Here is a 23,010-nt window from a genome sequence, read left to right on the forward strand (position 1 = left end):
GGACAGATTGTAGAATGAACCCCCATAATCCAGGAGGAAGCAGTTAATGACCTGCTGTGCCACCTGGACACTCACAAGTCTATGGGGCCAGATAGGATCCACCTGAGAGTACTGAGGGAGCTGGTGGAGGAGCTCACCAAGCCACTCTCCATCATTTACCAGCAGTCCTGGTTAACAGGGGAGGTCGCAGATGACTGGAGGCTTGGCGATGTGACGCTCATCTACAAGAAGGTCCAGAAGGAGGGTCCAGGGAGCTACAGGCCTGTCAGCCTGACTTCGGTACCAGGGAAGGTTATGGAGTGGTTCATCTTGAGTGAGCTCACCAGGCAAGTGCAGGACAACCAGGGGATCAGATCCAGCAGGTCCTGCCTGACCAACCGTATCTCCTTCTATGTCAGGGTGACCCGCCTAGTGGATGAGGGAAAGGCTGTGGATGTTGTCTACCTGGACGCCCCCAGCATCCTTCTAGAGAAGCTCGTGGCTTAGGCAGGTGTACTCTTCACTGGGTAAAAATCTGGCTGCGTGGCCGAGCCCAGAGAGTGGTGGTGAATGGAGTTAAATCCAGTTGGCAGCCGGTCATGAGTGGGGTTCCCCAGGGCTCAGTGTTGGGGCCAGTTCTGTTTAATATCTTTATCGATGATCTGGATGACGGGATTGAGTGCACCCTCAGTAAGTTTGCAGGTAACACCAGGTTGGGCAGGAGTGTCGATCTGCTCGAGGGTAGGAAGGCTCTACAGAGGGAACTGCACAGGCTGTATTGATGGTCTGGGGTCAGCTGTACGAGGTTTAACAAGGCCAAGTGCTGGGTCCTGCACTTGGGTCACAACAACCCCATGCAACACTACAGGCTTGGGGCAGAGTGGCTGGAAACCTGCCCTGCAGAGAATGACCTGGGGGTGCTGGCTGACAGCCGGCTGGGCATGAGCCAGCAGTGTGCCCAGGTGGCCAAGAAGGCCAACAGCATCCTGGCTTGTATCAGGAATAGTGTGGCCAGCAGGAGCAGGGCAGTGATTGTGCCCCCGTACTCAGCACTGGTGAGGCTGCATCCGAATACTGTGTTCAATTTTGGGCCCCTCAGTACAAGAAGGACATCAAGTTCCTGGAGCGTGTCCAGAGAAGGGCAGCGAAGCTGCTGGTGAAGGGTCTGGAGCACGGGTCATATGAGGAGCAGCTGAGGGAGCTGGGGTTGTTTATCCTGGAGAAGAGGAGGCTGAGGGGAGACCTTATTGGTCTCTGCAACTACCTGAAAGGAGGTTGTAGTGAGGTGGGGGTTGGTCTCTTCTCCCAAGTTACTAGTGATAGGACAAGAGGGAATGGCCTCAAGTGGTGCCAGGGGAGGTTTAGGTTGGGTATTAGGAAATATGTCTTTACTGAAAGAGTGGTCAGGCATTGGAATAGGCTGCCCAGAGAGGTGGTGGAGTCACCATCCCTGGAGGTGTTCAAAAAAAAGGATGTGTAGACATGGCACTTTGGGACATGGTTTAGGAGACGTGGTGTGGGGTTGATGGTTGGACTTGTTGATCTTTAAGGTCTTTTCCAACCTTAATGATTCTATGAAATTCTTTCTATGAAAGAATATTCTTGCTGTCTACTTGCAAGATTAACAAACCATGTTTGCAGATCAAATAGGAGGGACTTGAAGTAATTTCTCATCTTTCGTGGCAGTTGCTCCCTATGCATTCAGTAGAGAGGTGGCCTTGCAGGGCTCTGCTGATGCATGTTATGGCAGCAGGTCCTGGGGAGGTGGAGAGAGGCTTTTACGTGGTGTTGTCTTCAAGGGCAAATGTGGGCCAAAGCCCACGTTTTTTATACCCCACCTGGTATTTAGTTGGAGCTTAGTGGAAGCTTGCACAGACTGTGAAGCACTTTTGCAACATAACACAATTTGTAAGGAGGCTGAAGTGGGATCTTCTGAGAAGTCCTTCCCAGGATTCTTTCCAAAGAGTGTCTTACCACAGCAATTTAATATTCAGATAGTAAAGGCACGGGTAATTGTGGCAGAGAGACATTTATGCTTGCCAACTACAGCTAGAAGAAATATTGTTTTCTGTGAAAGAAAGTTAGGATTGAATGAAACAATTGTATTATTTCTGTCATTCTGTTTTTAGATGTTTACGTGTTGTTTGGTCTCACTGTATCATGAACACCGGCAATGCATTGCTACTACTGACAAACCTAAATGGTGTCTGGCTGGAGTTAATAGGAGTTAAACATGTAACCACAGAGAATGTAGGCTTAAGTGTCCTAGTAGTTACAGAAGCATTCATTTAACATTTGTTATAAACTACTGTTGGTTTTTTATGAGTAATAGGGGAACAGTTTATAGTTGTACTACTGTATAGAGAATAAGAGCTGTGTGGCTTTGGATGGAATACTTGGACCCTCAGGCAGTTTTGTAAATGTTTTCTATTACAAATAAGTTTAATAGTGTACATTAAAAAGGATGTGTATTTAAACCTTTATGGTCCATACCACGTTAGGTGGAATTACAGTAAATTGCTACATTTCATTTCTGTAATTATCTTATAAACTGCGTGTTGATGTTGTCCTGAAGTTTATGTTCAGCCTATTTTAACACCAGGCCTATTTTGGACAGCTTGTATAAGCTCATTTGTTTGTCTCCTAGGGGTGTAAAATTACATATATATATTTTAAAAAAATAGATCTATTAAAAAAGCATAAGGGTTACACACCTTTGGATGACACTGTGTGGTATTAAGAGGGGAGGGATCATGATCACCTCACATATTGTGATTATGAGTATGCACAGAGCACTTGTCCTATCACTAAGAGTTCTAGAAATCTATGATTATGAAACATGGTCTTTTCCTTTTATTTTATTTTTTTCCATTCCTGTAGGAACTTGGAAGTAACAGCCCTCCGCAGAGGAACTGGAAGGGAATTGCTATTGCGCTGCTGGTGATTCTAGTTGTTTGTTCACTCATCACTATGTCTGTCATTCTTTTAACCCCAGGTAACCTACTTCTTTATTTTATCTTACTGAAGGTGTATGATTCATAATGCAGTCATTAAAATGACATATAAATGTTAAAGTATCTCTTGCCCTTAAGCATTTTTAACTTCTGGCTACTATAAATTCGGTGCCTGTAGGGACTCAAGAGTAACTGGAGGCCTTGTGGAACAGAAGCATTTGGCTTTGGCAGTAGGTCCTTAGGATTGTGTCAGCCTTGAGATGGCTACAAGCAATCCTTATTAGCCTCAGCAGATGTGTGCTGACTTTAAGATTTTGTCACTTGTGTCTTGGTGTAATTTCACATTCACAGATGAGCTAAGAGAAAGCTGGGTATCATGAAAAACTAATACTGAGAATGAAACTTTTCACTGAACCAGAAGTATGCATCTTTCATACATACATGCACAAGCTTCTTCCCTTTTCTTATGCTTGGAAACAAAGGGAGGGGAAATTACTTAACGGTTCAGTTACAGAAAAAAAAGTGGGGAGGGTAAGTAGTAGACAAAAAAAGCAGTTGAACATTTAAAATAATTATGCTTAATGTTTTTTGTGTGTTCTAATTTGATCTGGGTTATTTTTCTAAAGATTTCCTTTTTGCTACTGGGGCAGCAGCCATTTACCTATGTCTAGGAAGCTAAGAGAAGGAAACACTTCACAAGTTTTAAAGCCAAACTATCTTTCAATTCTTTTTGTCAGATTTAAATTTATAATGCAAAGTACCTGATTTGGATGGCATACCTACATAATAAATATTGGTCTGCAAATGTTCTGCCGTGCAAATGCTCAGTTTGTGTAAACCAAAAGGTTAGTGAAGTGATTTTTAGTTAAATAGTGGTTGCAGACAATTTGGCCACTGGATAAATCATCAGGGGAAGCTGGGTGGGTCTGCGCATGAGCAAGTACAGTAGTAGACTGATGCTGCTTGAAAGGAAGGGGGTGAGACTGAATGGAAAAGGATCAAAAAGCTTTGCTTGTCAGAGGGAACGGGACAGCTGGAGAGAGTACGTAGCAATACTATGGGCTATTCTGCTTCCTCTGTTTTATAAATATCTGCTACATATGCATAGTGCTGTTCAAGGAATGATAAAGAAGTGACTGTTTCCACTTGGAACATTTTGAGAAGAATAAAAGCAAAGTTGTGCTGCTGTAGTCTCAGTGTATAGGAGTTTCTTCAGGGAATAATGAAAAACAGACGTTGAGGGCAAATGGTGGTGTATCCTAGTACACTTTAAGACAGAAGAGTGTTTTTCTTTTCAAGGAGAGGTTACTTTTTTTTAAGGCTTGTAAAATCTCAAAAGTGTTATACTGGAATCCACAAAAATAAACATCAGTTGTGGCTCTTCTAGCTATATACAATTATTAATGATATAAAAATATGATTGAAGTCTTTGAAGGCACTCATGGAAAAAAAGGATAAACAACCTAGGGAATGTTAATTATTTTTTTTTTAATATGTTAAAGCTCAGTGAATTACAGCATCTCTGAGGCTGTTTCAGAACCCAGAGAGCTTGCTTGAAAACTTGATGTAAGCTGGGACCTACATTTCAGTTCAAGTCAGGCGAGTGAAAACTAGTTCTGTCAGTTCAGATGCTCTAAGATATCCCACAGAGACTGTAGAGCTTGATATAAATAAAAACCTTTTCTCCAAAATGATTTAGGTCTGTAAAACTGGGGTTTCTTGCAGGTTGGAAATGCTTGCCAAAGAAAGCTTTGGAGGTACATTGTGGGACAGCTACCTTCCCTATTTTGATCCTAATCAGTGCTGTTCCCCCTCCACTTTCATGATTAATTAATATGTTTTTGAAATAAAATATTCTGATACTCTGCCGGTTTGCTGGCAGGTACTAAGCACTGTAGCTGAAGCTATCTGGCCTCGAATATATGTAAGATCATTTTGGGATGTCTGGTATTTAAAGGGAGGAAGAACTTGTAGACTTTCTCACAGGTCTGGCTCTTGTGAAGTGCTCAGTTCTTCTCACAGGTCTGGCTCTTGTGAAGTGCTCAGTTCTAAGGTGCTACCAATCTGTTATAAATACTTGGTTTTGCAAATTCTCATAAAATATAATAGATCTGAATTAAGATGTTCAGTGCAATAACGAGAATTTTGTCCTGTGTTACCTTGGATAGTTCAGAGTGTGTTGCTTTTAATTTCTAATACTATTTTGAACATCAGAGACTTCTTTCCCTATTTAGTTCTGCCTGTACCAATGGGTGCTTTTTAGATTTCATGTAAATTCCCCTAAATACTGTGCATCATGCTGCTTGTTTTTATGGAGATGATAATAATTTCACATGGTGGTTGCTCAGAAGCCTGATGATTGAATGCTTTGTGGAGGCAAAAGTGTATTTACTGATATGCCAAATCCAACATAAATGATCTCCCTTGCCCACAGTTAGTTATACATTGCTTTGTTTGCAATATAAGAAAATCTTAGGTCTGTGTACACTTTAACAGTTCTCATTTGAGTTCACTCCAACTTTGAGTGGCAGCTTTCATGCTTCTTTTAATAAAGGGATCAGTGCTTCTATATGAGACAACAAGCTTTTAAAAGAAAATCTTCTACGTAAGTTATATGCAAAAGGCTTCAAAGAGGCTTTAGCTTCTGCTAAAGATGCAAGTGGTATTAAAACTAAATGGAAGATCTTGATTTTTGTTTTTAAAAATTTTTAGTGGTTTTTACTAGATTAACTGTAACTTGAGTATACAACACTAAGCAGGAACTGTATTGAAATAAGAGATGTAGTTTGACCTACTAATATCTTAGCTTCTGTTAAAATATGAAATATCTGTGTTGCATTGATGGTTGTGGTTTTTGTAAATTGTACCAGCAATATTAGTAAGACTCTGGTACCCTTTATATTGCTTTTCATCGATGCTAATACTCAGAAACTTTATAAATGTATTAGTGTTCTCAACAAAGAGATGGAAAAATGGAAGACCAGACCATTCAGTAACAAGATTAGTGGTAGAGTCCGAATGGACTCCCAGTCCATTAACCTCTCGTTGGGGCTCAACAGCTCTCTGTGAACCTCTGTGGACTAAGGAGTGCATCAAAAAAACAAACCCATTGCACCCACCAAGTACCAATTGCTACATTGTGCTGTAGCTGGGAGTAGAAGGCTTGCAGGCAAGTATCCCTGCCAGTTTTCTTCACTATTAGATAAATGCAGTGATAAAGAAAGTACATGAAGATATCAAAGAATGAGGTTACTCTTGTTGGAGTAAGGGACTGCAGTGTGGAAAACGGGAGTTTCAGAGTAGGAACCCGTTTATATTCTGGGGCAATTTAATTATGAATCTACTGATTTTTGTGTAATATTTGGAGATGATTACTGGAGAAGTATTTAAGAGAGAACAAAAGAAGAAAAATAGCTTGGGAATAACCTTATAAGTATACTTCCCTTATATTGGGAATTAGCAGCCAGTGCAGAGACAGAAATAGTTGTTTATGAGAAGCCATCATTTGGTTTGTGTGTCAGTGTAAAGACAACACAGGTATCTTTCTTGTTCTGCTTTTATTCTGTTTCATGTTTTTGGAGTTTCATCACATACCTGCACATACTGAAATAGTCATAGGTATGTTTTCTGGGATCGGTGCCTCACTCCTGCCTTTAAATCAGCATGTTTTTGTGCTTTGCGTCATGACAGTATGTTCCACGTTGTAGGAATTATCTGAAGACCTATCTGATCGACCGCTGTTGATCTGCATTTCAAAACTGAGAAGTGCTGAATTGGAAGTACTAGCAGCTGAAAGCTTTTGTATGAAAAATCACCTAAGAACAGCCTAAGAGTTGTGCGGACAGTGCCACGCTTGTATAGGTGTTTTGCCACAACACTGAAGGCTGTTTTTCATTTTGGGAATGACAGTAGTTCTACCTTCACGTTAACTTACAGTTTCTGAAGGTGTGGCAGACTCGAATGCTTTATGTGGGACTCCTTTACTGAGGTGTTGATGTTAGCATTTAAACCATGCATGCTGATAAATTGCTGTTGAGTAAGTGGCATGTAACTCTGATCAGACTCAAAGCAAACTCAAGAGTTTGCTTTGCTATCTCTTGATGTAAACAACAACAACAAAAAAAGATATCTTTGAAGAAAAATCCCTTTAGGGAACATTTAGCTCAGCCAAACTGACAGAAAATGCTTTTTTGAAATTGTTTTGAGTAAAATCAGGCTCTAGGAAGAGGATCAGTTTGGATTATGCCCAACAGATAAATATTCTGTTTAGAACAGGGTTGCGATCAGCCCCTCCATACCATCTCTCATACTACTCTTAAGACTAGAAACCAAACTAAGAATTATTTTTGCTGAAGTGGAGATTTGTTACCAGAATCAGGTTTCCATTCAATGCTGTATAGGCTCCCTGTATCTAGTGTAAATTGGCAAACAAGTTTTGATATCTGTCTACTTTCTGGCAAGCTGTTTTTTTCCTTTTGCAAACGTAATATGAGCTATACTACTTCCCAGTTATTGGACTGCCTGTTAGCTTCCATACAGTTTACTAGTGGCATTTTTCCACTTTCCAGATGGCATTTGACATCAAGCCTTTACCCTAATTTCTAGTGTTAAAACTTCTTTTTCCACAGAAAAGTCAGTAAGGTGTTTGAGTTAATAATATACTATAATACATTGTTATTAGTTTCATTTGCTAAGTTAGAAGGCAAATTTTATGGGGTGTTTAGACTACTTTTAACCTGCAAAAATAATATCCTGTAAACTCATGAAAAGTAATGAGGCTATGAATTTCTACTTTTGCAGTCTTCTAGTTTAGTAAGCACAAACAGGTTTGTTATTCTGAATAAGCACACAGCAGTTGTTGAACTGTTGTTAGTTTGATGTATAGTTAAAAAGTAGCCATTTAGTTTTTAACAGTTGATTTTGTTTGTATCTTCTGTAATCTGTTTTCGTTTTCTATAAACAATACATTTAATTTCAGATGGAAATACGGAAATCCATGGGAAATAGCGTGAGGACATTGGAAATATAATTCCTTCAAGGAATAAGTCAATAAAATTTCAAATGGAAATGAAAAAGAGATAGTAGGCTATTTAGTAATGTGGTAATAAACATAAAGTGGAAAAAGGCAGTCCTTAAAGTAAAACAAGTACTTTGTGAAGTACATACTAATTTCTGTTTGTGCTTAAGAAAGATTAACCCAGTATAGTGTTTATGAGTTCACATGATATGTAATTCATCTTACTATATATAAACTAAGCAGTTTGGGAACTTAAATTATGATTTTAGAGTCTTTTGATGTCAAATCAACATTTTTCTTAAAAATTATACAATATGAGATACTGACAGAGTGGAAAGCCAGTGTCAAGGATTACAAATGAGGCTCTATATTGGCAATGACTTAGTATTAGAAAATTACTTTCCAAACATCTAGCAAAGTTGCTTGAAGATGCTAGTTTTTTCAGCTTAGCAATGCTAACAGCTATTTAAAAAGTTACTTTAAAATACAGTTTATATAGAGATTACTTGGTGGGCACGTGAATTAGGTAGCAGAGAGCAGAGCTGATGTATCTTTCTTCTCTGATAGCTTTTCTGTACACAGTTGATGTATTATTTTACTTATTTTTACAAAAGTAGGTAAGTAAAATAAAATCTGTGAAAACTAAACTGTCTTGGGTAAGAATTTTTTACGACATAACAGGTTGCGTGAGCTTGATTGATAGTTGGCAAACTGGCAGGATATAAGGGGTCACAATAAATAGAAACAGACTCAAGAAAGGTTAGAAGGTGAATCCTTTCGGGACCACAAACAGCATCAGGATGAGGGTATCTTGAATCAGACTAGGTGATGGAAAACGGCTTGTTTAGGGTAGGTAGTCAGCGACGTTATGGGGAAAGGGGAAAATGGGCATATGAAGAGCCCAGTATTTGATGATGCTGTTAGTGTTTTGAAGACAGGGAATGTAGTTGTGGAGATGAGTAGAGCATATATAACAACATGTGCTTACTTTGTAGATAAAAACTCAGTGTGTGGCAGGAAAAAGAGCTAACAAGGTCCCATGATGTGTAAACAGAGGGATTAGGTATAAATCAGGAGAGATAATGTTACTGTGCTCTAAAGCTCTAGTAAGACTGCAAGTGGAATATCGTGTCCCATGCTGGACTTCGAGGCTAAAAAAAAAAAAACCCAAACAGGGTATTTTGATCCCTGGTAGGTAGGAAGAGGGCAAAAAGCTTATTTAAGGATTAGAACATTTGTCTTACGAGAGAGGATTTGAACAACTCTGCATGCGTAGCCTTACAAGATATCAAGTGCAAGAAGAGTTGATTATGGTGAGTAAGTGCTTACCAGGGCCCTGCTGAGACCTGGGAGGGAGGCACGTGCAAAATGCAGCAGCGCCACAGAGTGAGCAGCTGTGATGGCCTTGTGTCTATCGTAAATTTATGGTGCACGTTAAGAAGGAGTTTCTCTTCAATACTGCAAGGATGCACCTTGTTAATACAAATTGGAGCAGCTGCAGCAGGCAGTGCTGACATTTAAAGCCAAAAAAGTCATATTGTTGTTGATTCCAGTAAGCTTTCAGCTGGGCCTCTAATTGAGAAATTTGGGTGAATAAAGACCAATTAAAAAAACCTATGATTGACTTTATTCACTGGGAAGGGGTCATATTTTAATCTGAAATGCATTACAGGATATGACCTTTAGAAAGCACATTTCTTTGTTAAAAGTGTGCTGGTAACATATTGGGTTGACATCAAGATAACAAGATTGCTCCTTGACCGCTGTGATCCTGGATATTCTTTTTCTATGGGTATGTCATCAGCGGCACTGTTTAATATCAGCAATCTGTAAGGACAGAATCTGACTAACAAAAAGATCCTCTTGTAGAGAAGGTGGATGCCTGACACACTGGGAGGAAAAGCTTATAGAGCAGGGGAATACTGCAGCAGTCTATGGCAAACCTGGCCAATAATGATAAAATGATTGAAAGACCTGACTGGGCATCTGTCTGGTTGATTGTGTAGAAAGTGCAGAGGTGCATATTTTTGCTAGTGCAAAGGCAATGTGTAACGTGGCTTTTGGCAGCTGCTGTTCTCCTAAATAGCCTAAAGCAGTTAGGGGAAGTGCATAGCTGCTGTCGGTGAATATTCATTGGAAACTGTGTTTTGACAGCAAAACTTTTGCTTTAATAGTGCCTCTGATTTCACATGTTAGTGTGACAGTTCACTATTGAATCTCTGCTACTTACTTATTTAACCTGCAGCACAAGATATTAAAGTAGAATTTAGCAGAGCTTTTTTGTTTTTTTTCTGAATCATGGAGACAATTTCAGGAGCTGGCAACTTATTTTTTTGTTTGGAAAATCACTGTTGGCTAATGTTCAGAAGCACAATATTCCTGGGTTCTGTCATGTTTGGGAAAAACACAAGGCTGTTAGCCAAATGGTATGTTGTGCTTATCACTAGGGAGCAAGCACATACTATAAAATGTACATATATAATTTTGGTGTTTATTTTTTTTACATTTTAATGTGTAGGATAGGAAAAATTGGATCCGTATTTGCTTACAGGAGTAGTTAACTTAGTTTCTGACTGTAGAAGGTGATCAATATGGCCTATATCCTTTGGCTGTCAGGAAATTTTGTTTTGGTTTGTAATCAGACTTTCCTTGTGGTGTAGGGCTGTGGGAAGAAGGAGCTTTGCCACTACAGTCCCAGTATAATAGATAGCCAAGTACTACATCCTTCAGTTGTCCTGTCCATAAGGTACCAATGCTTTGTTTTCTAGAGCTTTACTGAAGAAAATTGGAACATTTTCTTGTAGTGAAAAAAAAAACAACTAAGAGCAAGGTATTGTTATTGATTTCAACATGACCTTTGAACTATGTATTCTGGTTGTGTAATCTCATTGTTTTGCAAAGTACACTAAATAAATTGTTTTTAATAACTATCTAATATGATCCTTTTATGTTTATTTTAGATGAACTCGCAAATTCATCAGAAACCAGATTATCCTTGGAAGATCTCTTCAGAAAAGAGTTCATAGTTCATAATCCAGAAGCCAAATGGATTAATGGTAAGTGTATAATCTCTCACGTAATCTGAAACTGGGTAATAGTTTTAATTATGCTATCCAGGCACTGGATATCCCTATCCAAGCACTGAGAAAGAATCAGTTAAAATATCAAACTCTCTTGAAATTGGCCACTGTCCCAGTTTTCCTTGTAGTTCTGAATCACGTCTGTTTCATTAATTTTTGAAGTGGCTGTCTAATTTTAAAGCTCTGTCTAGTAGAAACCCACTAAAATTTTCTGTTCGTGCTGCTGACTCAGTTGCAGGCAGTGATGTAGAATTGTTTTTAAGAACTGGATCTTGTGTATGGATTCATAAAAAGATCAATTCAGAAAGATAAATTATTCTATTAATACCTGAACTTTGGGATTTGAGAACTAGTTCTGACTCTTCACATCTGGAATGGATTCTTAAAAATGTCAATATGTACAGCTCTTAGTCATTTTCTCATATCTACAGATTGTATTTAATGTTCTACTTACCTAAATGAGTTATCAGTGGTATGCAGATTCCCAAAGAATTATGCAATTTTAATGTAAAAAAGTAAACAAATTCAAGCTAATTTTTTCAGCTCATTGAAATCCTTTTCTCTTGATCACATGGTTTGTTCACATTCTTTCTGTTTACAAGAAATGTACAAATAACAACACAGCAACCATCTATTTTGTTTTGTGTTGGATCTTTGTATTACTCCAGGTGTTAGAATCAAAGGAATAACAATCGGCTTTGTGCAAAATAGAGTATTGTTGAGGAGTGCTCTATGGGAGGTAGGAGTTTGAAAGTCGGGACTGTGAATGTAAATTCAGAATAACTTTGCACAGGAAATAATGATTGTATTATAGTAATCAATGTTGGTGTTCAGTAATAACTAGATTGGTTTTCATTGGTAGGAAGCTATATGATTGAATTGAATTGTTGCTTTAGGATATATTCTAAAGAATGAAATGGGATTAACCAAAGGTAAGTACATTTCAAAAATAAAAAGGATAAAAAGGCAGAAAAGTAAGGTCAGTCTTTTTTTCCAGGACCTCCAGGACCAGCTCTGGTGTTATTTGTTATCCAGTAGTCTAAGGGTGAGAGAGGGGAGGCTCCATTTCGTTTCCTGCCACTCGTTTTCCTCCAGCACCTCCAGTGACTATACAGTTGCTGAGATGCCCTTAGTTTCTTCTTTGGACTGGTTTCTGTCTGTAGTCAGTGCCAAAAACTCTGGTACCGGGTAAAGCCCAGAACAGTGCTGTTGCCAAGAGGAAGAGATTCCTGTGTTCGGCAGAAAACTTTTTTTCCAGTTAAAACTGGCCAGTTAAATCCTAAAACAGTTTTTGATGACTTTGTTATCTGTTAAAGTCACAAAGCAACTGCCTCTGACCCCACTCTACTTGAAAAATACTGCTTCTAATTGTTAGATAAAGATATTACAGACCGAGTATTGTCAGTTAAAGTGGTCACTAAAAGCAGGCAAGTACATAATGGAAGAAGATCCTTATGCTAGTTGCATACACTACCCTTGCTACTCAAAAACTCCGTGAGGTTACTTGTCTAAGAGCGCTAGTAGTGATTCATAATGTCTGCATAATATTCTATGCATGAAAATACTATTAATTTCAAAATCCAGGGCAATAAAACTAAAGGATTATAGATTGAGTTATATTAAATAGTGTTGATACTGTAAACCATGTAGTTTATTGTAATTTTAACTCTGTTCTACAGCCTGTGATAAGATAAAAGCTGAGTTTTCTGGATGCGGTAAAAAGAAACATAGAATTGGGTGCTAAACACTTGCTTGGGTACAGGTTTCTTTTCTGGTGTTCAAAATTCATCTTAAGAAACATACAATGGAAGATAATTTTACTAGTATCATGTGAAAAACGGAGGTCGTTAGCAATCTAGTCTAAAAGCGATTAGATTGTACAGTTATGTACTTTCCATCTATTGAAAATTTTAGAAATACTGTTTAATAAAGAAGGTCCCTGTGTTTTATTAACAGCACAGTTGTAGTAATATCCAGTCTTTCTGCAGTGATATTTTTCGCAGCCAATACGAGAACTCCTAAGCTTGAAGTTAGGTGTTTTCCTGTGTTTATTCACCGAAGAAGCAATGAAGTCCCGTGGTACAAAAAAATGGGAAAGAATGGACATTTTTCTTACTAGAGTATGTGTGTGTATGGGAGTTGAGGAAAAAGTTGGCATAATTAAGGGTTTTACTACTTGTTTAGCATTTCTGAAAAACAGAAAAATTATGTATAGGTTTTTATAGGTTTGGTTTTTTGGGTTTTTTTGTGTTTTTTTTTTTTTTGCATTTTCTTTGAAAATTTCCAGTATGGTCAATGAAATCGGTATCTTCGATAGTAAACAAAATGAAGTGGAATCTTGCAAAGCACCATTTCTGCTTCCTGCTTCTATTTTTATTTTTAAGGCTTAGGATAAGATTGTATTTTCTTTCTTGGCATGGTAACATTGCAGTGGTGGCATTATATACACGGAGAATGAAATATATAACTTAATATTTAGCATTCATTACTGTGGAGCTGGAGGGAAGCATTTGGCACTTTCTTTGTATATTGGCAGGGAAAATGCACCTGGACTCTGCACAGGAAGATTTTAGTGGAAAATAATAGCTATTAACTACTACTTTTTACTACACTTGGGATAGAATAATTTGTATCCGAGAGTTTCATCATCTTGACCTCCTGGGAAGGGATGGGAATAGAGATTGAAGCAGTGATTCCTGCTGTAAGCAATTTCTGCAGGGTCTAGAGCATATTTTGTAGAAAAATGTCTAATGTAAGGATTTCAAGTGCTAGATGAATCACTGTTCTTAGGTAAGGTCTAGTATTTAACTTGCCATTTAATGAAAGTTTCCATACTGAAGTGCGAATTTCTCTAGTGTTATCTTCAAAACACAATGTTATTTCTTCCTTGTTTGCAAGTTTCTACACTAGAAAAAACATCCCCACGTAGTTATTTCTGGTCTACTCTTTAACAAGAAAAGCTCTTACAGAAGTTTTTACAGTCCATTTCCTTTTTTGCTTTAAACTGAGTCTGCAATTTTATGTGCTTGCCACCAAAGTTAATAATTATGCAAATGTTTCAAGGTGCAGAGGAAATGTTGTTCTTTATCTGAGATAATCAGCTGCTGCCAAAGCAAATAAAAGATAAATTTTGAGCTAGTTTTAAAAGTGACAAAATATATTCACATTTAATGTAATTCGAGGATGTGCCTATGCAGGTATCTTTCAGATTCCTTCTTCCTTCTTTTTTTTGTTTTACCTCAAAGGCAAAATTTTTTAAACCTGGCTTGGATTTTTGTCTCTTTTTGTAAAAATCTACAAAGGAAAGAGAAAGAAAATATGGATGATGGATAATATTTGTCTTGAAAATAATAACTTAGTTGTTGACTAAGTTTTTTAAATTATAAATCTGATCACTTCAACTGTATTGGAAAGGACATTGTGGAGAGCATACACAACCATCAGTCAGTACAATCTGTGTTATCTGAAAGAACGTTTGATTTCAGAAGGCATTCCAGTTTCTTGGCATAGTTTCAAAGATGTTAAATGAGAGTACATCTTCCCTTAGCATGTTTGATCTTCAGGTTTTCTAATTGGAAGTGAGAATTTAAAATGCTGCCAGTGAATAATAAGAATACCTAAATCTGACAGCATATTGCTACTGATAAGGGCTTCGCATTAGATCGCAAAACAGCTTGGTTTACCTAAGTCTAACTACAAAACTGTAATGTAGTTTAAAATATCCAGAGTAAATAAATTTAAGAAAGCACTGCACTTAAAATTCCCTTATGCCTTCCCTTGCCAAAACACTTGTCAAGAGAATTAGTGTATCTCATATTGCTTCTGTCTTGGATCCGAACTGTTTTGCAACGGGGACCAGTCTGTGCTTCAGGTCAGGCATAGCATCACATCTCATGGCCACAGTTTGCTTTAGGAACTTGTCTCCTGGGTGCTAGTACAGTGCATATAATGGAAGGTCACAATATGTGATGTATTAGGGCTTAGTTCTAAAGTAGCTGTTTCAGCAACAACAACAACTGTATCATTGCTCTATTAGTTGTTCATAAACCAATGTATGAATCATTGCTTCTCTGCCAATATCAACAGTCTGCAGCTGGATCTTTGAATCATACTGAAGTGTTTTTTCAGTATATTTTCTTCATTTCTGCTAAGTTACTTAGAAATGTGTATGCTGGCCTGTGAGACATACTGAGGGTGCCAGAGGTTTTGAGTCTAATCCCTAGATTTTTGGTGGTGTGCTTGCAACTCTTATTATCAGGGGCTTTGGCTGTTAATGACAGTAAAATTCCAAATCTTTGCCTGTATTACTTTTGTGAATATGGAGTTGCTTGCATTTTTGCTCTTTAGATAATCTTTGCCAACCTTTCCTGTGTGTGATAGAGTGCATTGACTCCTTGCTTGTATTTTAATGTGTTTCTTTGGAGGTGATAATAAACCACAGTATCCCAAGTCAGAAATATTTTCACTTTGCCTTGAGAACAGTATCAAGGCAATAGATGTCTGGTTTTGTTTTAACTCAAGATCTTGTATTTACTTGATTTATTTTTGGTTTTATATTGTTTCTGGATTTCCTGTATTAGCTTCAGCAGACACATGCTTTCGTTTTCTGAGAAATATTTACTAGTTCTGCTGTGGGCATCTTTATTTTGTTTCACACATCAATTTAATCAGCATGGAGAAAAAAAGTATGACTGATGCCTACCCTTTTGAAACATGTGTGAAATCAAGGGACTGGTTTAAGGAGGAAATTCCTCTTCTCCCTTTACATTTTATTGTGCAAACATTTATGGTGCTTTCTTTAAAAAAAGAAAAAGGGGGGGAATATTAAACCACTTTTGCTTTACAGTTGAACGGTCACTTCACTGCAATATTTTGTAGGCTGTCTATTAAAGTTAGAATGGAAAGATGTTACGTGGCTGAAGAAGTATTATTGCTTCTCATAACATGTTTGGTTTCCTTAAAGAGCAAGTGAGGCAGTGGCTTCCCTTAGATTTGTTTGTGGCTCTGCCTACCACCTTTCTTGTGCTGTACACTGCCTTTATCACTTGGGGAGTGACATGAGTAGACTGTGGCCTATACTTGAGCTGGTGCTTTCCTTGAGTCTCTGTTGGCTCTTGCCTATCCTGAAAAATTAAATGAAAAGTGAGTCTAGGAAACCTGGCATGAAGATGGTTGAAATTGCTTTAAAGATTGTGGATGATAAAAATGGAAGTGATTTGAGAAGCACAGCACACAGATTCCACAGTACCACCTGTGCTGACTTTGTGCAGGAAACTGTGGTTTAAAACTTTTGGCACTTATTAAAGGAAACTTTTCCTGTGCACGTGAGGCAAATATGAACTTTATTTATCAGCGATGAGCATGTTGTGATGTTTGCCAGTGGATATGGGTCAAGTGGAAGAAATTAGTCCATCACTGAGCAATAAAAGAAGACTGATTCTGCTCCAGAAAGTTGTTGCTGAGTTGGAATCAATAAACAGACAAATATCTCTATTAGAATTACATATCTATATATGTTGGCATTGCACTTGTAATTTATGATGGGTATTATTAAGAGTGAAGTCCTATCTTGGTTTTTTTTCAATCCCCTAAATGAGATGAAAGTCTGAAGTGGCTGGGCTGGAACGCAGCCATTGTGCAGAAGTGCATTTTCGGTGTAGCAGGAGCTGTTTTTGGTATTTAGGCATTTAGGCTGTGTTATGATGCATTAATGATCTGTCAGGGACTTGGGCAGAAGTGCAGAGAGTTACGTGCAGTGGTGCTCTTGCCAGCTCTGCATATAGCTTTCATTATTTATCTGAATCTATCTGTGCAGACCCTAAAGCTGGAAGCCAGGCCAGGGAGTTGTTTTGTTGCTTGTGGTTCAGTGTGAAGGGTTTATTTCTGAAAGGCAGCAGAGGGTGGTTGGACTTTGATTTCCTGTGCAAGGAAAAGCAGCACATAAAATAAATAAATAAATAATCTTAGATAGGGCTCCAATCCCTGGAGGCTTTTAGCCAAAACTCTTCTTTCATAAAACTCTGGCAGTGGTGTGAATTACACACCCAGTTTTTGCCAAGTCTGAAGACAACATTTTGGAAAAAAACCAGAAAATCTGAAAAGATACATAGACTGTCTCCAGGCTGGCTGAAGTTTCTCTCAGAAACTGCTAAAAAGAGGAAATAAAAGTTTTGATCGATACCATTCCACTGATTTATTAGAAGAACTTGCTAAACAAAACAGTTTAAACAATGTTGTGAAATGAATTGAATGACTCAATTCTCTCATTAGGGAACTGAATGGAGGAGTTTGGGGCTGTATTTGTGCTGATGCTGAAGACTACCCTACAAGCCACCTGTAGATGGGTAATTGGTCATTCAGGCTAAGGCGGTGAGGTAACCACCCCTGGTACCAGGCACAACGTGCCTTGCTGCGTCCCTTGATGCAGGAATTGTGGCTTCTCAAACAATGGCCAGTCTTGGTGGTGACGTTTGGGTGCTGTAGTTCTTTGGTTTGGTTTTCTCTGAGTTTCTTGTGTTACAAAATGAATTTATTCTTAAATACTGCATGTGAGGAATGCATGTAAAACAGAAGATAAATAATGTGAGGTGCATAAAGCTACAAAAGTGTTAATGTGAACAGGAAATAGAAACTGAAACATTATTTTATGCAGCATTGTAGGTAGGATTGCAAATAAGAAAGCATGAAATAATTTGTGTTGCAGCTGTGCGTGAATGTTACACACCCTTAAAAATGATGGGGAAAATCCTATATTTTTTTGCATGGAAGTGGAGATTTCATCTCATTTCTGTAGGGATTTATCAGAAAACAGATAGTCTTTTTCATCATTAATCATTATCACAAAGCAAATACTAATTTTCTTCCATGAAACAGAGATGCTTTTCTGCTTCAGATTCAGAGACTTGTCCTTGTGAGTGGATCTTGCCTGTTTAGATGTAGTGGCTCTGGAGCTGTGGGACACTCACCAGGGTGGCAGCAGAGCTCTCCCCCGTGGGCAGAAGGCCAGATGATTTCTGTTCCTTTCATCTTCTGATTCTCCACCCTGAGGATGAGCAGCTGTATGGCCCATGGCTCTGAAAAGTGTTTCATCCTCCTCGTTAAAATTCTTTATTTCACTAGTTTTAACACAATAGAATTTTTCCTCTAGACTGTCTGCAGTCTAGTCTTTAAGTAACGTTACTTTGTGGCTATTTTAACTGCTCTTCCCTGCCCAGCCGCACTATTAGAGTCTGCTGCATGCGCTGTATTTCTTTCTGCTCTCATATTATTGATGTCCCTGAGGTGCCACATGACTTGCTTGCTTAGAAGTAGATATTGGGTAATTTCTGCTCAGATCAGCTATATTAAGCCCCATTGCTACATCAATACTTGTGCCACTGTTAATGACCGTTAACAAGCATTAAATAGTGCTATGTATTCAGGGCCATTAACTTGTGTCACCATTGTATTTTGTAAATGACTTCTTAGCACACCTCTTTAGAAATCTCCCTTCCTTCACCAGTAGTCTTTGTATGCTGATACAACATTGTATTAGACGTGACCTCTGCACTGTCTTGTAGATCCCTTCTTAACTTGAGCATTACCGTTATTGATTGCAAAAGTTTTTTCCTAGGCATTTGCTTTCTGACTGTTTGTTTTTGTTTTGGTTGGGTTTTTTGGTTGGGGTTGTTTTTTTTTCCCCACTACTTCTTCCACAGAGTACCTGAAATTTATTTCCTGAAGAGTCTTTATTTCATGTAACAACTTACTTCTAGTTGTACTCATTGAGAAGCAGACTGATTCCATGCTTGTTGAAATCTATGGAGGTTGGACAAAATCCACAGATTGGGATTTAATTTAGGAAGAATGAAATCAAATATTACAACTAGTGGAAGATCAAACTACCTTTTGCCACCTTTAGCCAAAAATACAGCTAATCATTGCAATCCTTCTTAAAATGTATGGCTGTATTGATTTTTGACTTATTCCACAACCCAAAGCATTAAGAATTTAACAAAGAGATCAATATACTTACTTAGAAAATATTTACACAGGCAGTGTATCTGTTGTGTAAGGTATTGTATTTTGAAGGAGGTTAGCAGGGTGGTTTAAATTTTCCAGGCAATATTTATGATAGCAACCTAATGTTGAAGGGTTAAGTACAGTAATTCTGTATATGAACCCCTAGGAAAGTGGACCAGACACTTCATAAATCATAGTTCTCCCTGTTTGTTGGAGCGAAAGTCTCCTGAGTGTAGTGCACGTATTACTGGTTACTATTCCAGTTACCATAGCAATATCCATGAAAGAGGGAGACCTTTTCTCAGTAATATGTTTTTGACTAAGAAAGCAGTCCTTAATATGAACAAGTATAAACTGGATGTGCTACATCATTACTCTTAGGAAGCTATACCCTAGGACAAATATTTTTACTACATGAGCAAACCTGAACAGTTGGTTGAGAGTTTTGGAATGATAACAGGTTGTGGGTGCTACAGAACACATTTGTGAGTTCCCACACGCACTTTTTCCATGCCGCACTTTTTTCTGTTACACATAAAGACTTCAGAGATGTATGTGTTCATGAGTCAGCAGGTTTATATATACGTGAAGTGTATTCTTTTCATCCTGTGCCTCCTTGTTCTGTGTTCCTCATGTACCATCACTGCTCCTGTTGCCCAGATGAAGTTGTAGTCCTTTCCCCATGGATTTGGTTTGTAGGAGCCGGTTAACTTTTCCTTTGGAAGCTGCTGTGTATACATGCAGCTGGTTTTATGGTCCTTCTCACAAGCTTATTTAAGTCAGCTCTAATTTGCTCATCAGCAATTCAGTTCTCTTCAAAGGAGTGCTGCGCGGGAGGGAGTTATACCTTCAGTCGTAGCTGGACACAGCGGCGCTGTTGGCCGATTCTGCCTTGCTCCCATTTACCTAAAACAAATCCTTTTAATTTTCTTCAGTTTTCTTACTTATTTGTCTAAACAGACAATTTAGACTCTGTTGCGTTTTGTGACAGATTAGTAAGCTGTACAATGTTTAAAGTAGTTATCTTTAAAACCCAAAGTTCTACTTTCCTAATCCTTAGGTTTTGTTGTCTGTTTTTTCCTTGAATTAAGAGGCAATAAAAACAGTACCTTGTGTACCATTCTGTATTGCTCAAATGCTTACGTAATGGATCCATAAAAATGGAATTTTTTAAAGCATATATATATTTCTATGGACATATATATGTTTGTTACGCCTTTAGTCCTGTTTTTTTCATTTTGTTCTTGTCAGTTGGTTCCATTGTGTATTCCCTGATTTTTCTTTTCCTGTTCAAACAGCAGATTTCAGAGACACTGACTCATATTTGCCATTCATTCATCCATTTCCCTGGTCTATTGCCTTCTGTGCCTTGCATTCTTTTAACTGTATGAACCGATCTTCTACCTCCAGCGTGGCAAGGCAGTTCAGACACACAGAAATGGGTACCAGGCCAAGGTTATTCTTCATATGAAAATGTGATTGCTACTTGAATAATTTTGTTTGTTATCTTTCAGTGTGGTACAAAAGGACTCTTGGTTTGAGTACGTTTGGGAAAGTGAGTATATCTATATCTATATATTTAGGTCATATATTTAGGATTCTTTCGAGTGTCTGTTCAGTGCATCAGCTCTGTTAAATTCTCCCAAGAAGCGTTTGTGTTGAGCAGGAGGAGAGGTCACAAGTGTTACACAGTTTTGATCCAAACTGCATACTGTTGCAGTTTGGACCTATTCCTTTTAGGTGCATCAGGATTAGAGGGGAAAGGCACTGGAGGGAAAGATCTACAGAGTAAAAGCATAAAACACGTAACAACAAAAACAATGAGAAAAAAGGAAAGCAGCTGGGCAAAGAGGAAGCAGAGGCAGCAACAGGAGAGAGAACAAAAGAGACAGTCCAATGGAGAGCACAAAGGCCTGTATTAGTACTTCATCAGTGCCACAGGACACATGTTTCCCATTAAGGACACCTCTTTATTCTGTAAATCCAGGCAGATTCTGGGACAACATGTGTAGGTGGTGAGGATTTCCACTTAATCATAGTGTTTGTGATCTTTGAGAGACAAGAGCTGGCCCTAGTGATGAGCAGGAGACATGAGGCTGGTGCTAAAGGCACTCACATGATGTATCACTCATGTGGTCAGCCTTGGAACTGGACCAAAGCCATACTCTTGGCCTAACCCTGCTGACACTGTGCCCGAGGAGTGTCCGGTGGGGTGACCTGCCTGCCATTCTGTCTGGCCAAAAGTTGCGCTTTACAATTTTACTTAGGTCTTTATCTGGGGATGTCAAGCACAGTGAGAAGAAAAGTGCGATAAACTTCTAAGTTACTACATTTTTGACAGTCTGATTTAATTATATTTTTAATTTACTGTTGCAGAAATCAGATGTGCCCCCCATACTGCCTGTACAAGACTAGAGTTGAGATGAATCAAAGGCAACTTGATAATTTGCTTGTTTATCCGACCTCACAAAGTTTCTAGGCAATATGTGTGAGATATTTGCCAACTAGTAATCATCACAGTAACCATGTATCTCTTTGCCAAATCCATAAACATAGATTGATTTTGAACCATTAATAGGGCTGTACAAACCCATAGTCTCTCTATTGAGATAATGAAATTCTGGGCACTTTGTTAAAATAAAATTACTAAAACATGGGACCAGGAGAAACAAATCAAGTTTTTGACAATATTTAGATATTGGCCTCCCATGCTGAGAGTGATTCAACTTTAACCAAGTTTTTGCTGAGGTTTTCCATTATTTTTCTCCTCAGGGAAAAAGCAAATCTTTATTTTTGAGGGTTTTTTTCATCTGTAGTTGAGAACTAACTTGATGAATGAAGTCCATCTTAGTTCACAAGTGCTTCAAAGGGAAATGTAGAGTGTTTTCTGTACTTGCAGCCTACTTTAGGCATATGGCTGACAAAATTTCTTCTGCATGTGGAATATGGATTTTAAAGGTCAGCTAAAGCTACTTGGAAGTAGATCTGTGAATTGCAATTTGAAAGTAAAAATTGAAAGTACTTGAAACTTTAAAAATGTGGCCATGAAAACCCAGGAGTTTAGAGTCCTCATTTTAAGTAGGAGCAAGAAAAACATCTAGCAGATAAAATAATTAATTTATTGCAGGAGAGGCACTACATGAGAATTAGTTGTGATAGCTTCAAAAGTAAGAGTTATTGAGCCCATCCTAGAGCAGTCACCTCTAGGATAAGAGGGCTGCTTTTTTTTTTTTTATTCTTAGACCTGGAGTTTCATCCTGTGTCTTGTCTGCCAAAGTGGGTCTGTTAATTCTGTAACGATGACTCAGATATTTGTGTTTCCTACCAGGATCTCAACTGAGGCAGCTCATCTGTAAAGGTCACTAGACAGCTTTTCAGGTACTACTGGCATGAGTTAGATTCAGTGACAGTTATGGTTGGCTGAAGATATTTTTGTCAGAAAAGTTTTCTGACAATTTCTTTTTTTAGTCTTCATTTGCAAGCTTTGTGTGAAGGAGTGTTTCTGTAGAAGCTTTGTGAAAAAGGTTTAAATAGTTCACTTTAGCTTTCTCACAGTTTGTATAATGTGAGGTTTGTTTGTTTGTTTAAATGTTGAAATCTCTTTAGTATAATCGTTTCTTTGACATTTCTCATTTTACTGTTTTTTATATTACTTGTGTACACTATTCATACATAAGTGCTGTATTTTGGTATTACCAGAGTGAACAGTTCAAAATTTAAAAACAAGTATTTCAATATATTATATTAGACATTCTGAGGAACCTTTTCTTAAAAAAAAACCCATAAGATTTCCAGTTTATTCTTTGGAATAAAAATGCTTGCACTCTCCAATATTTTGTTTTCTAGGCATCTCTATAGGAAATTTAGAGAAGGAGGCTCTAAGCCATATTATCAATTACAGCTCTAAACCACATTATAAATTAATCAAACTATGATGTCAGGTTCCATTCATGGAAATCAATTGCAGAATTAATATTAT

At 38.1% G+C, this 23,010-nt stretch overlaps 1 protein-coding gene across 2 annotated transcripts in view; it reads left to right on the forward strand.

Moving 5' to 3' along the window:
- Window positions 1-23,010, forward strand: part of DPP10 (dipeptidyl peptidase like 10) — a 311,266-nt gene that overhangs the window by 56,257 nt on the left and 231,999 nt on the right. For both annotated transcript variants that reach the window (XM_064451108.1, XM_064451109.1), the window contains exons 2-3: window positions 2,860-2,974; window positions 10,911-11,006. In XM_064451108.1, coding sequence (XP_064307178.1) covers window positions 2,860-2,974; window positions 10,911-11,006 — 211 coding nt within the window. The remainder of the gene's footprint in view (window positions 1-2,859; window positions 2,975-10,910; window positions 11,007-23,010) is intronic.

This window comes from Phalacrocorax carbo, chromosome 5, assembly GCF_963921805.1.
Source record: "Phalacrocorax carbo chromosome 5, bPhaCar2.1, whole genome shotgun sequence".
In the NCBI taxonomy this organism is placed as follows: Eukaryota; Metazoa; Chordata; class Aves; order Suliformes; family Phalacrocoracidae; genus Phalacrocorax; species Phalacrocorax carbo.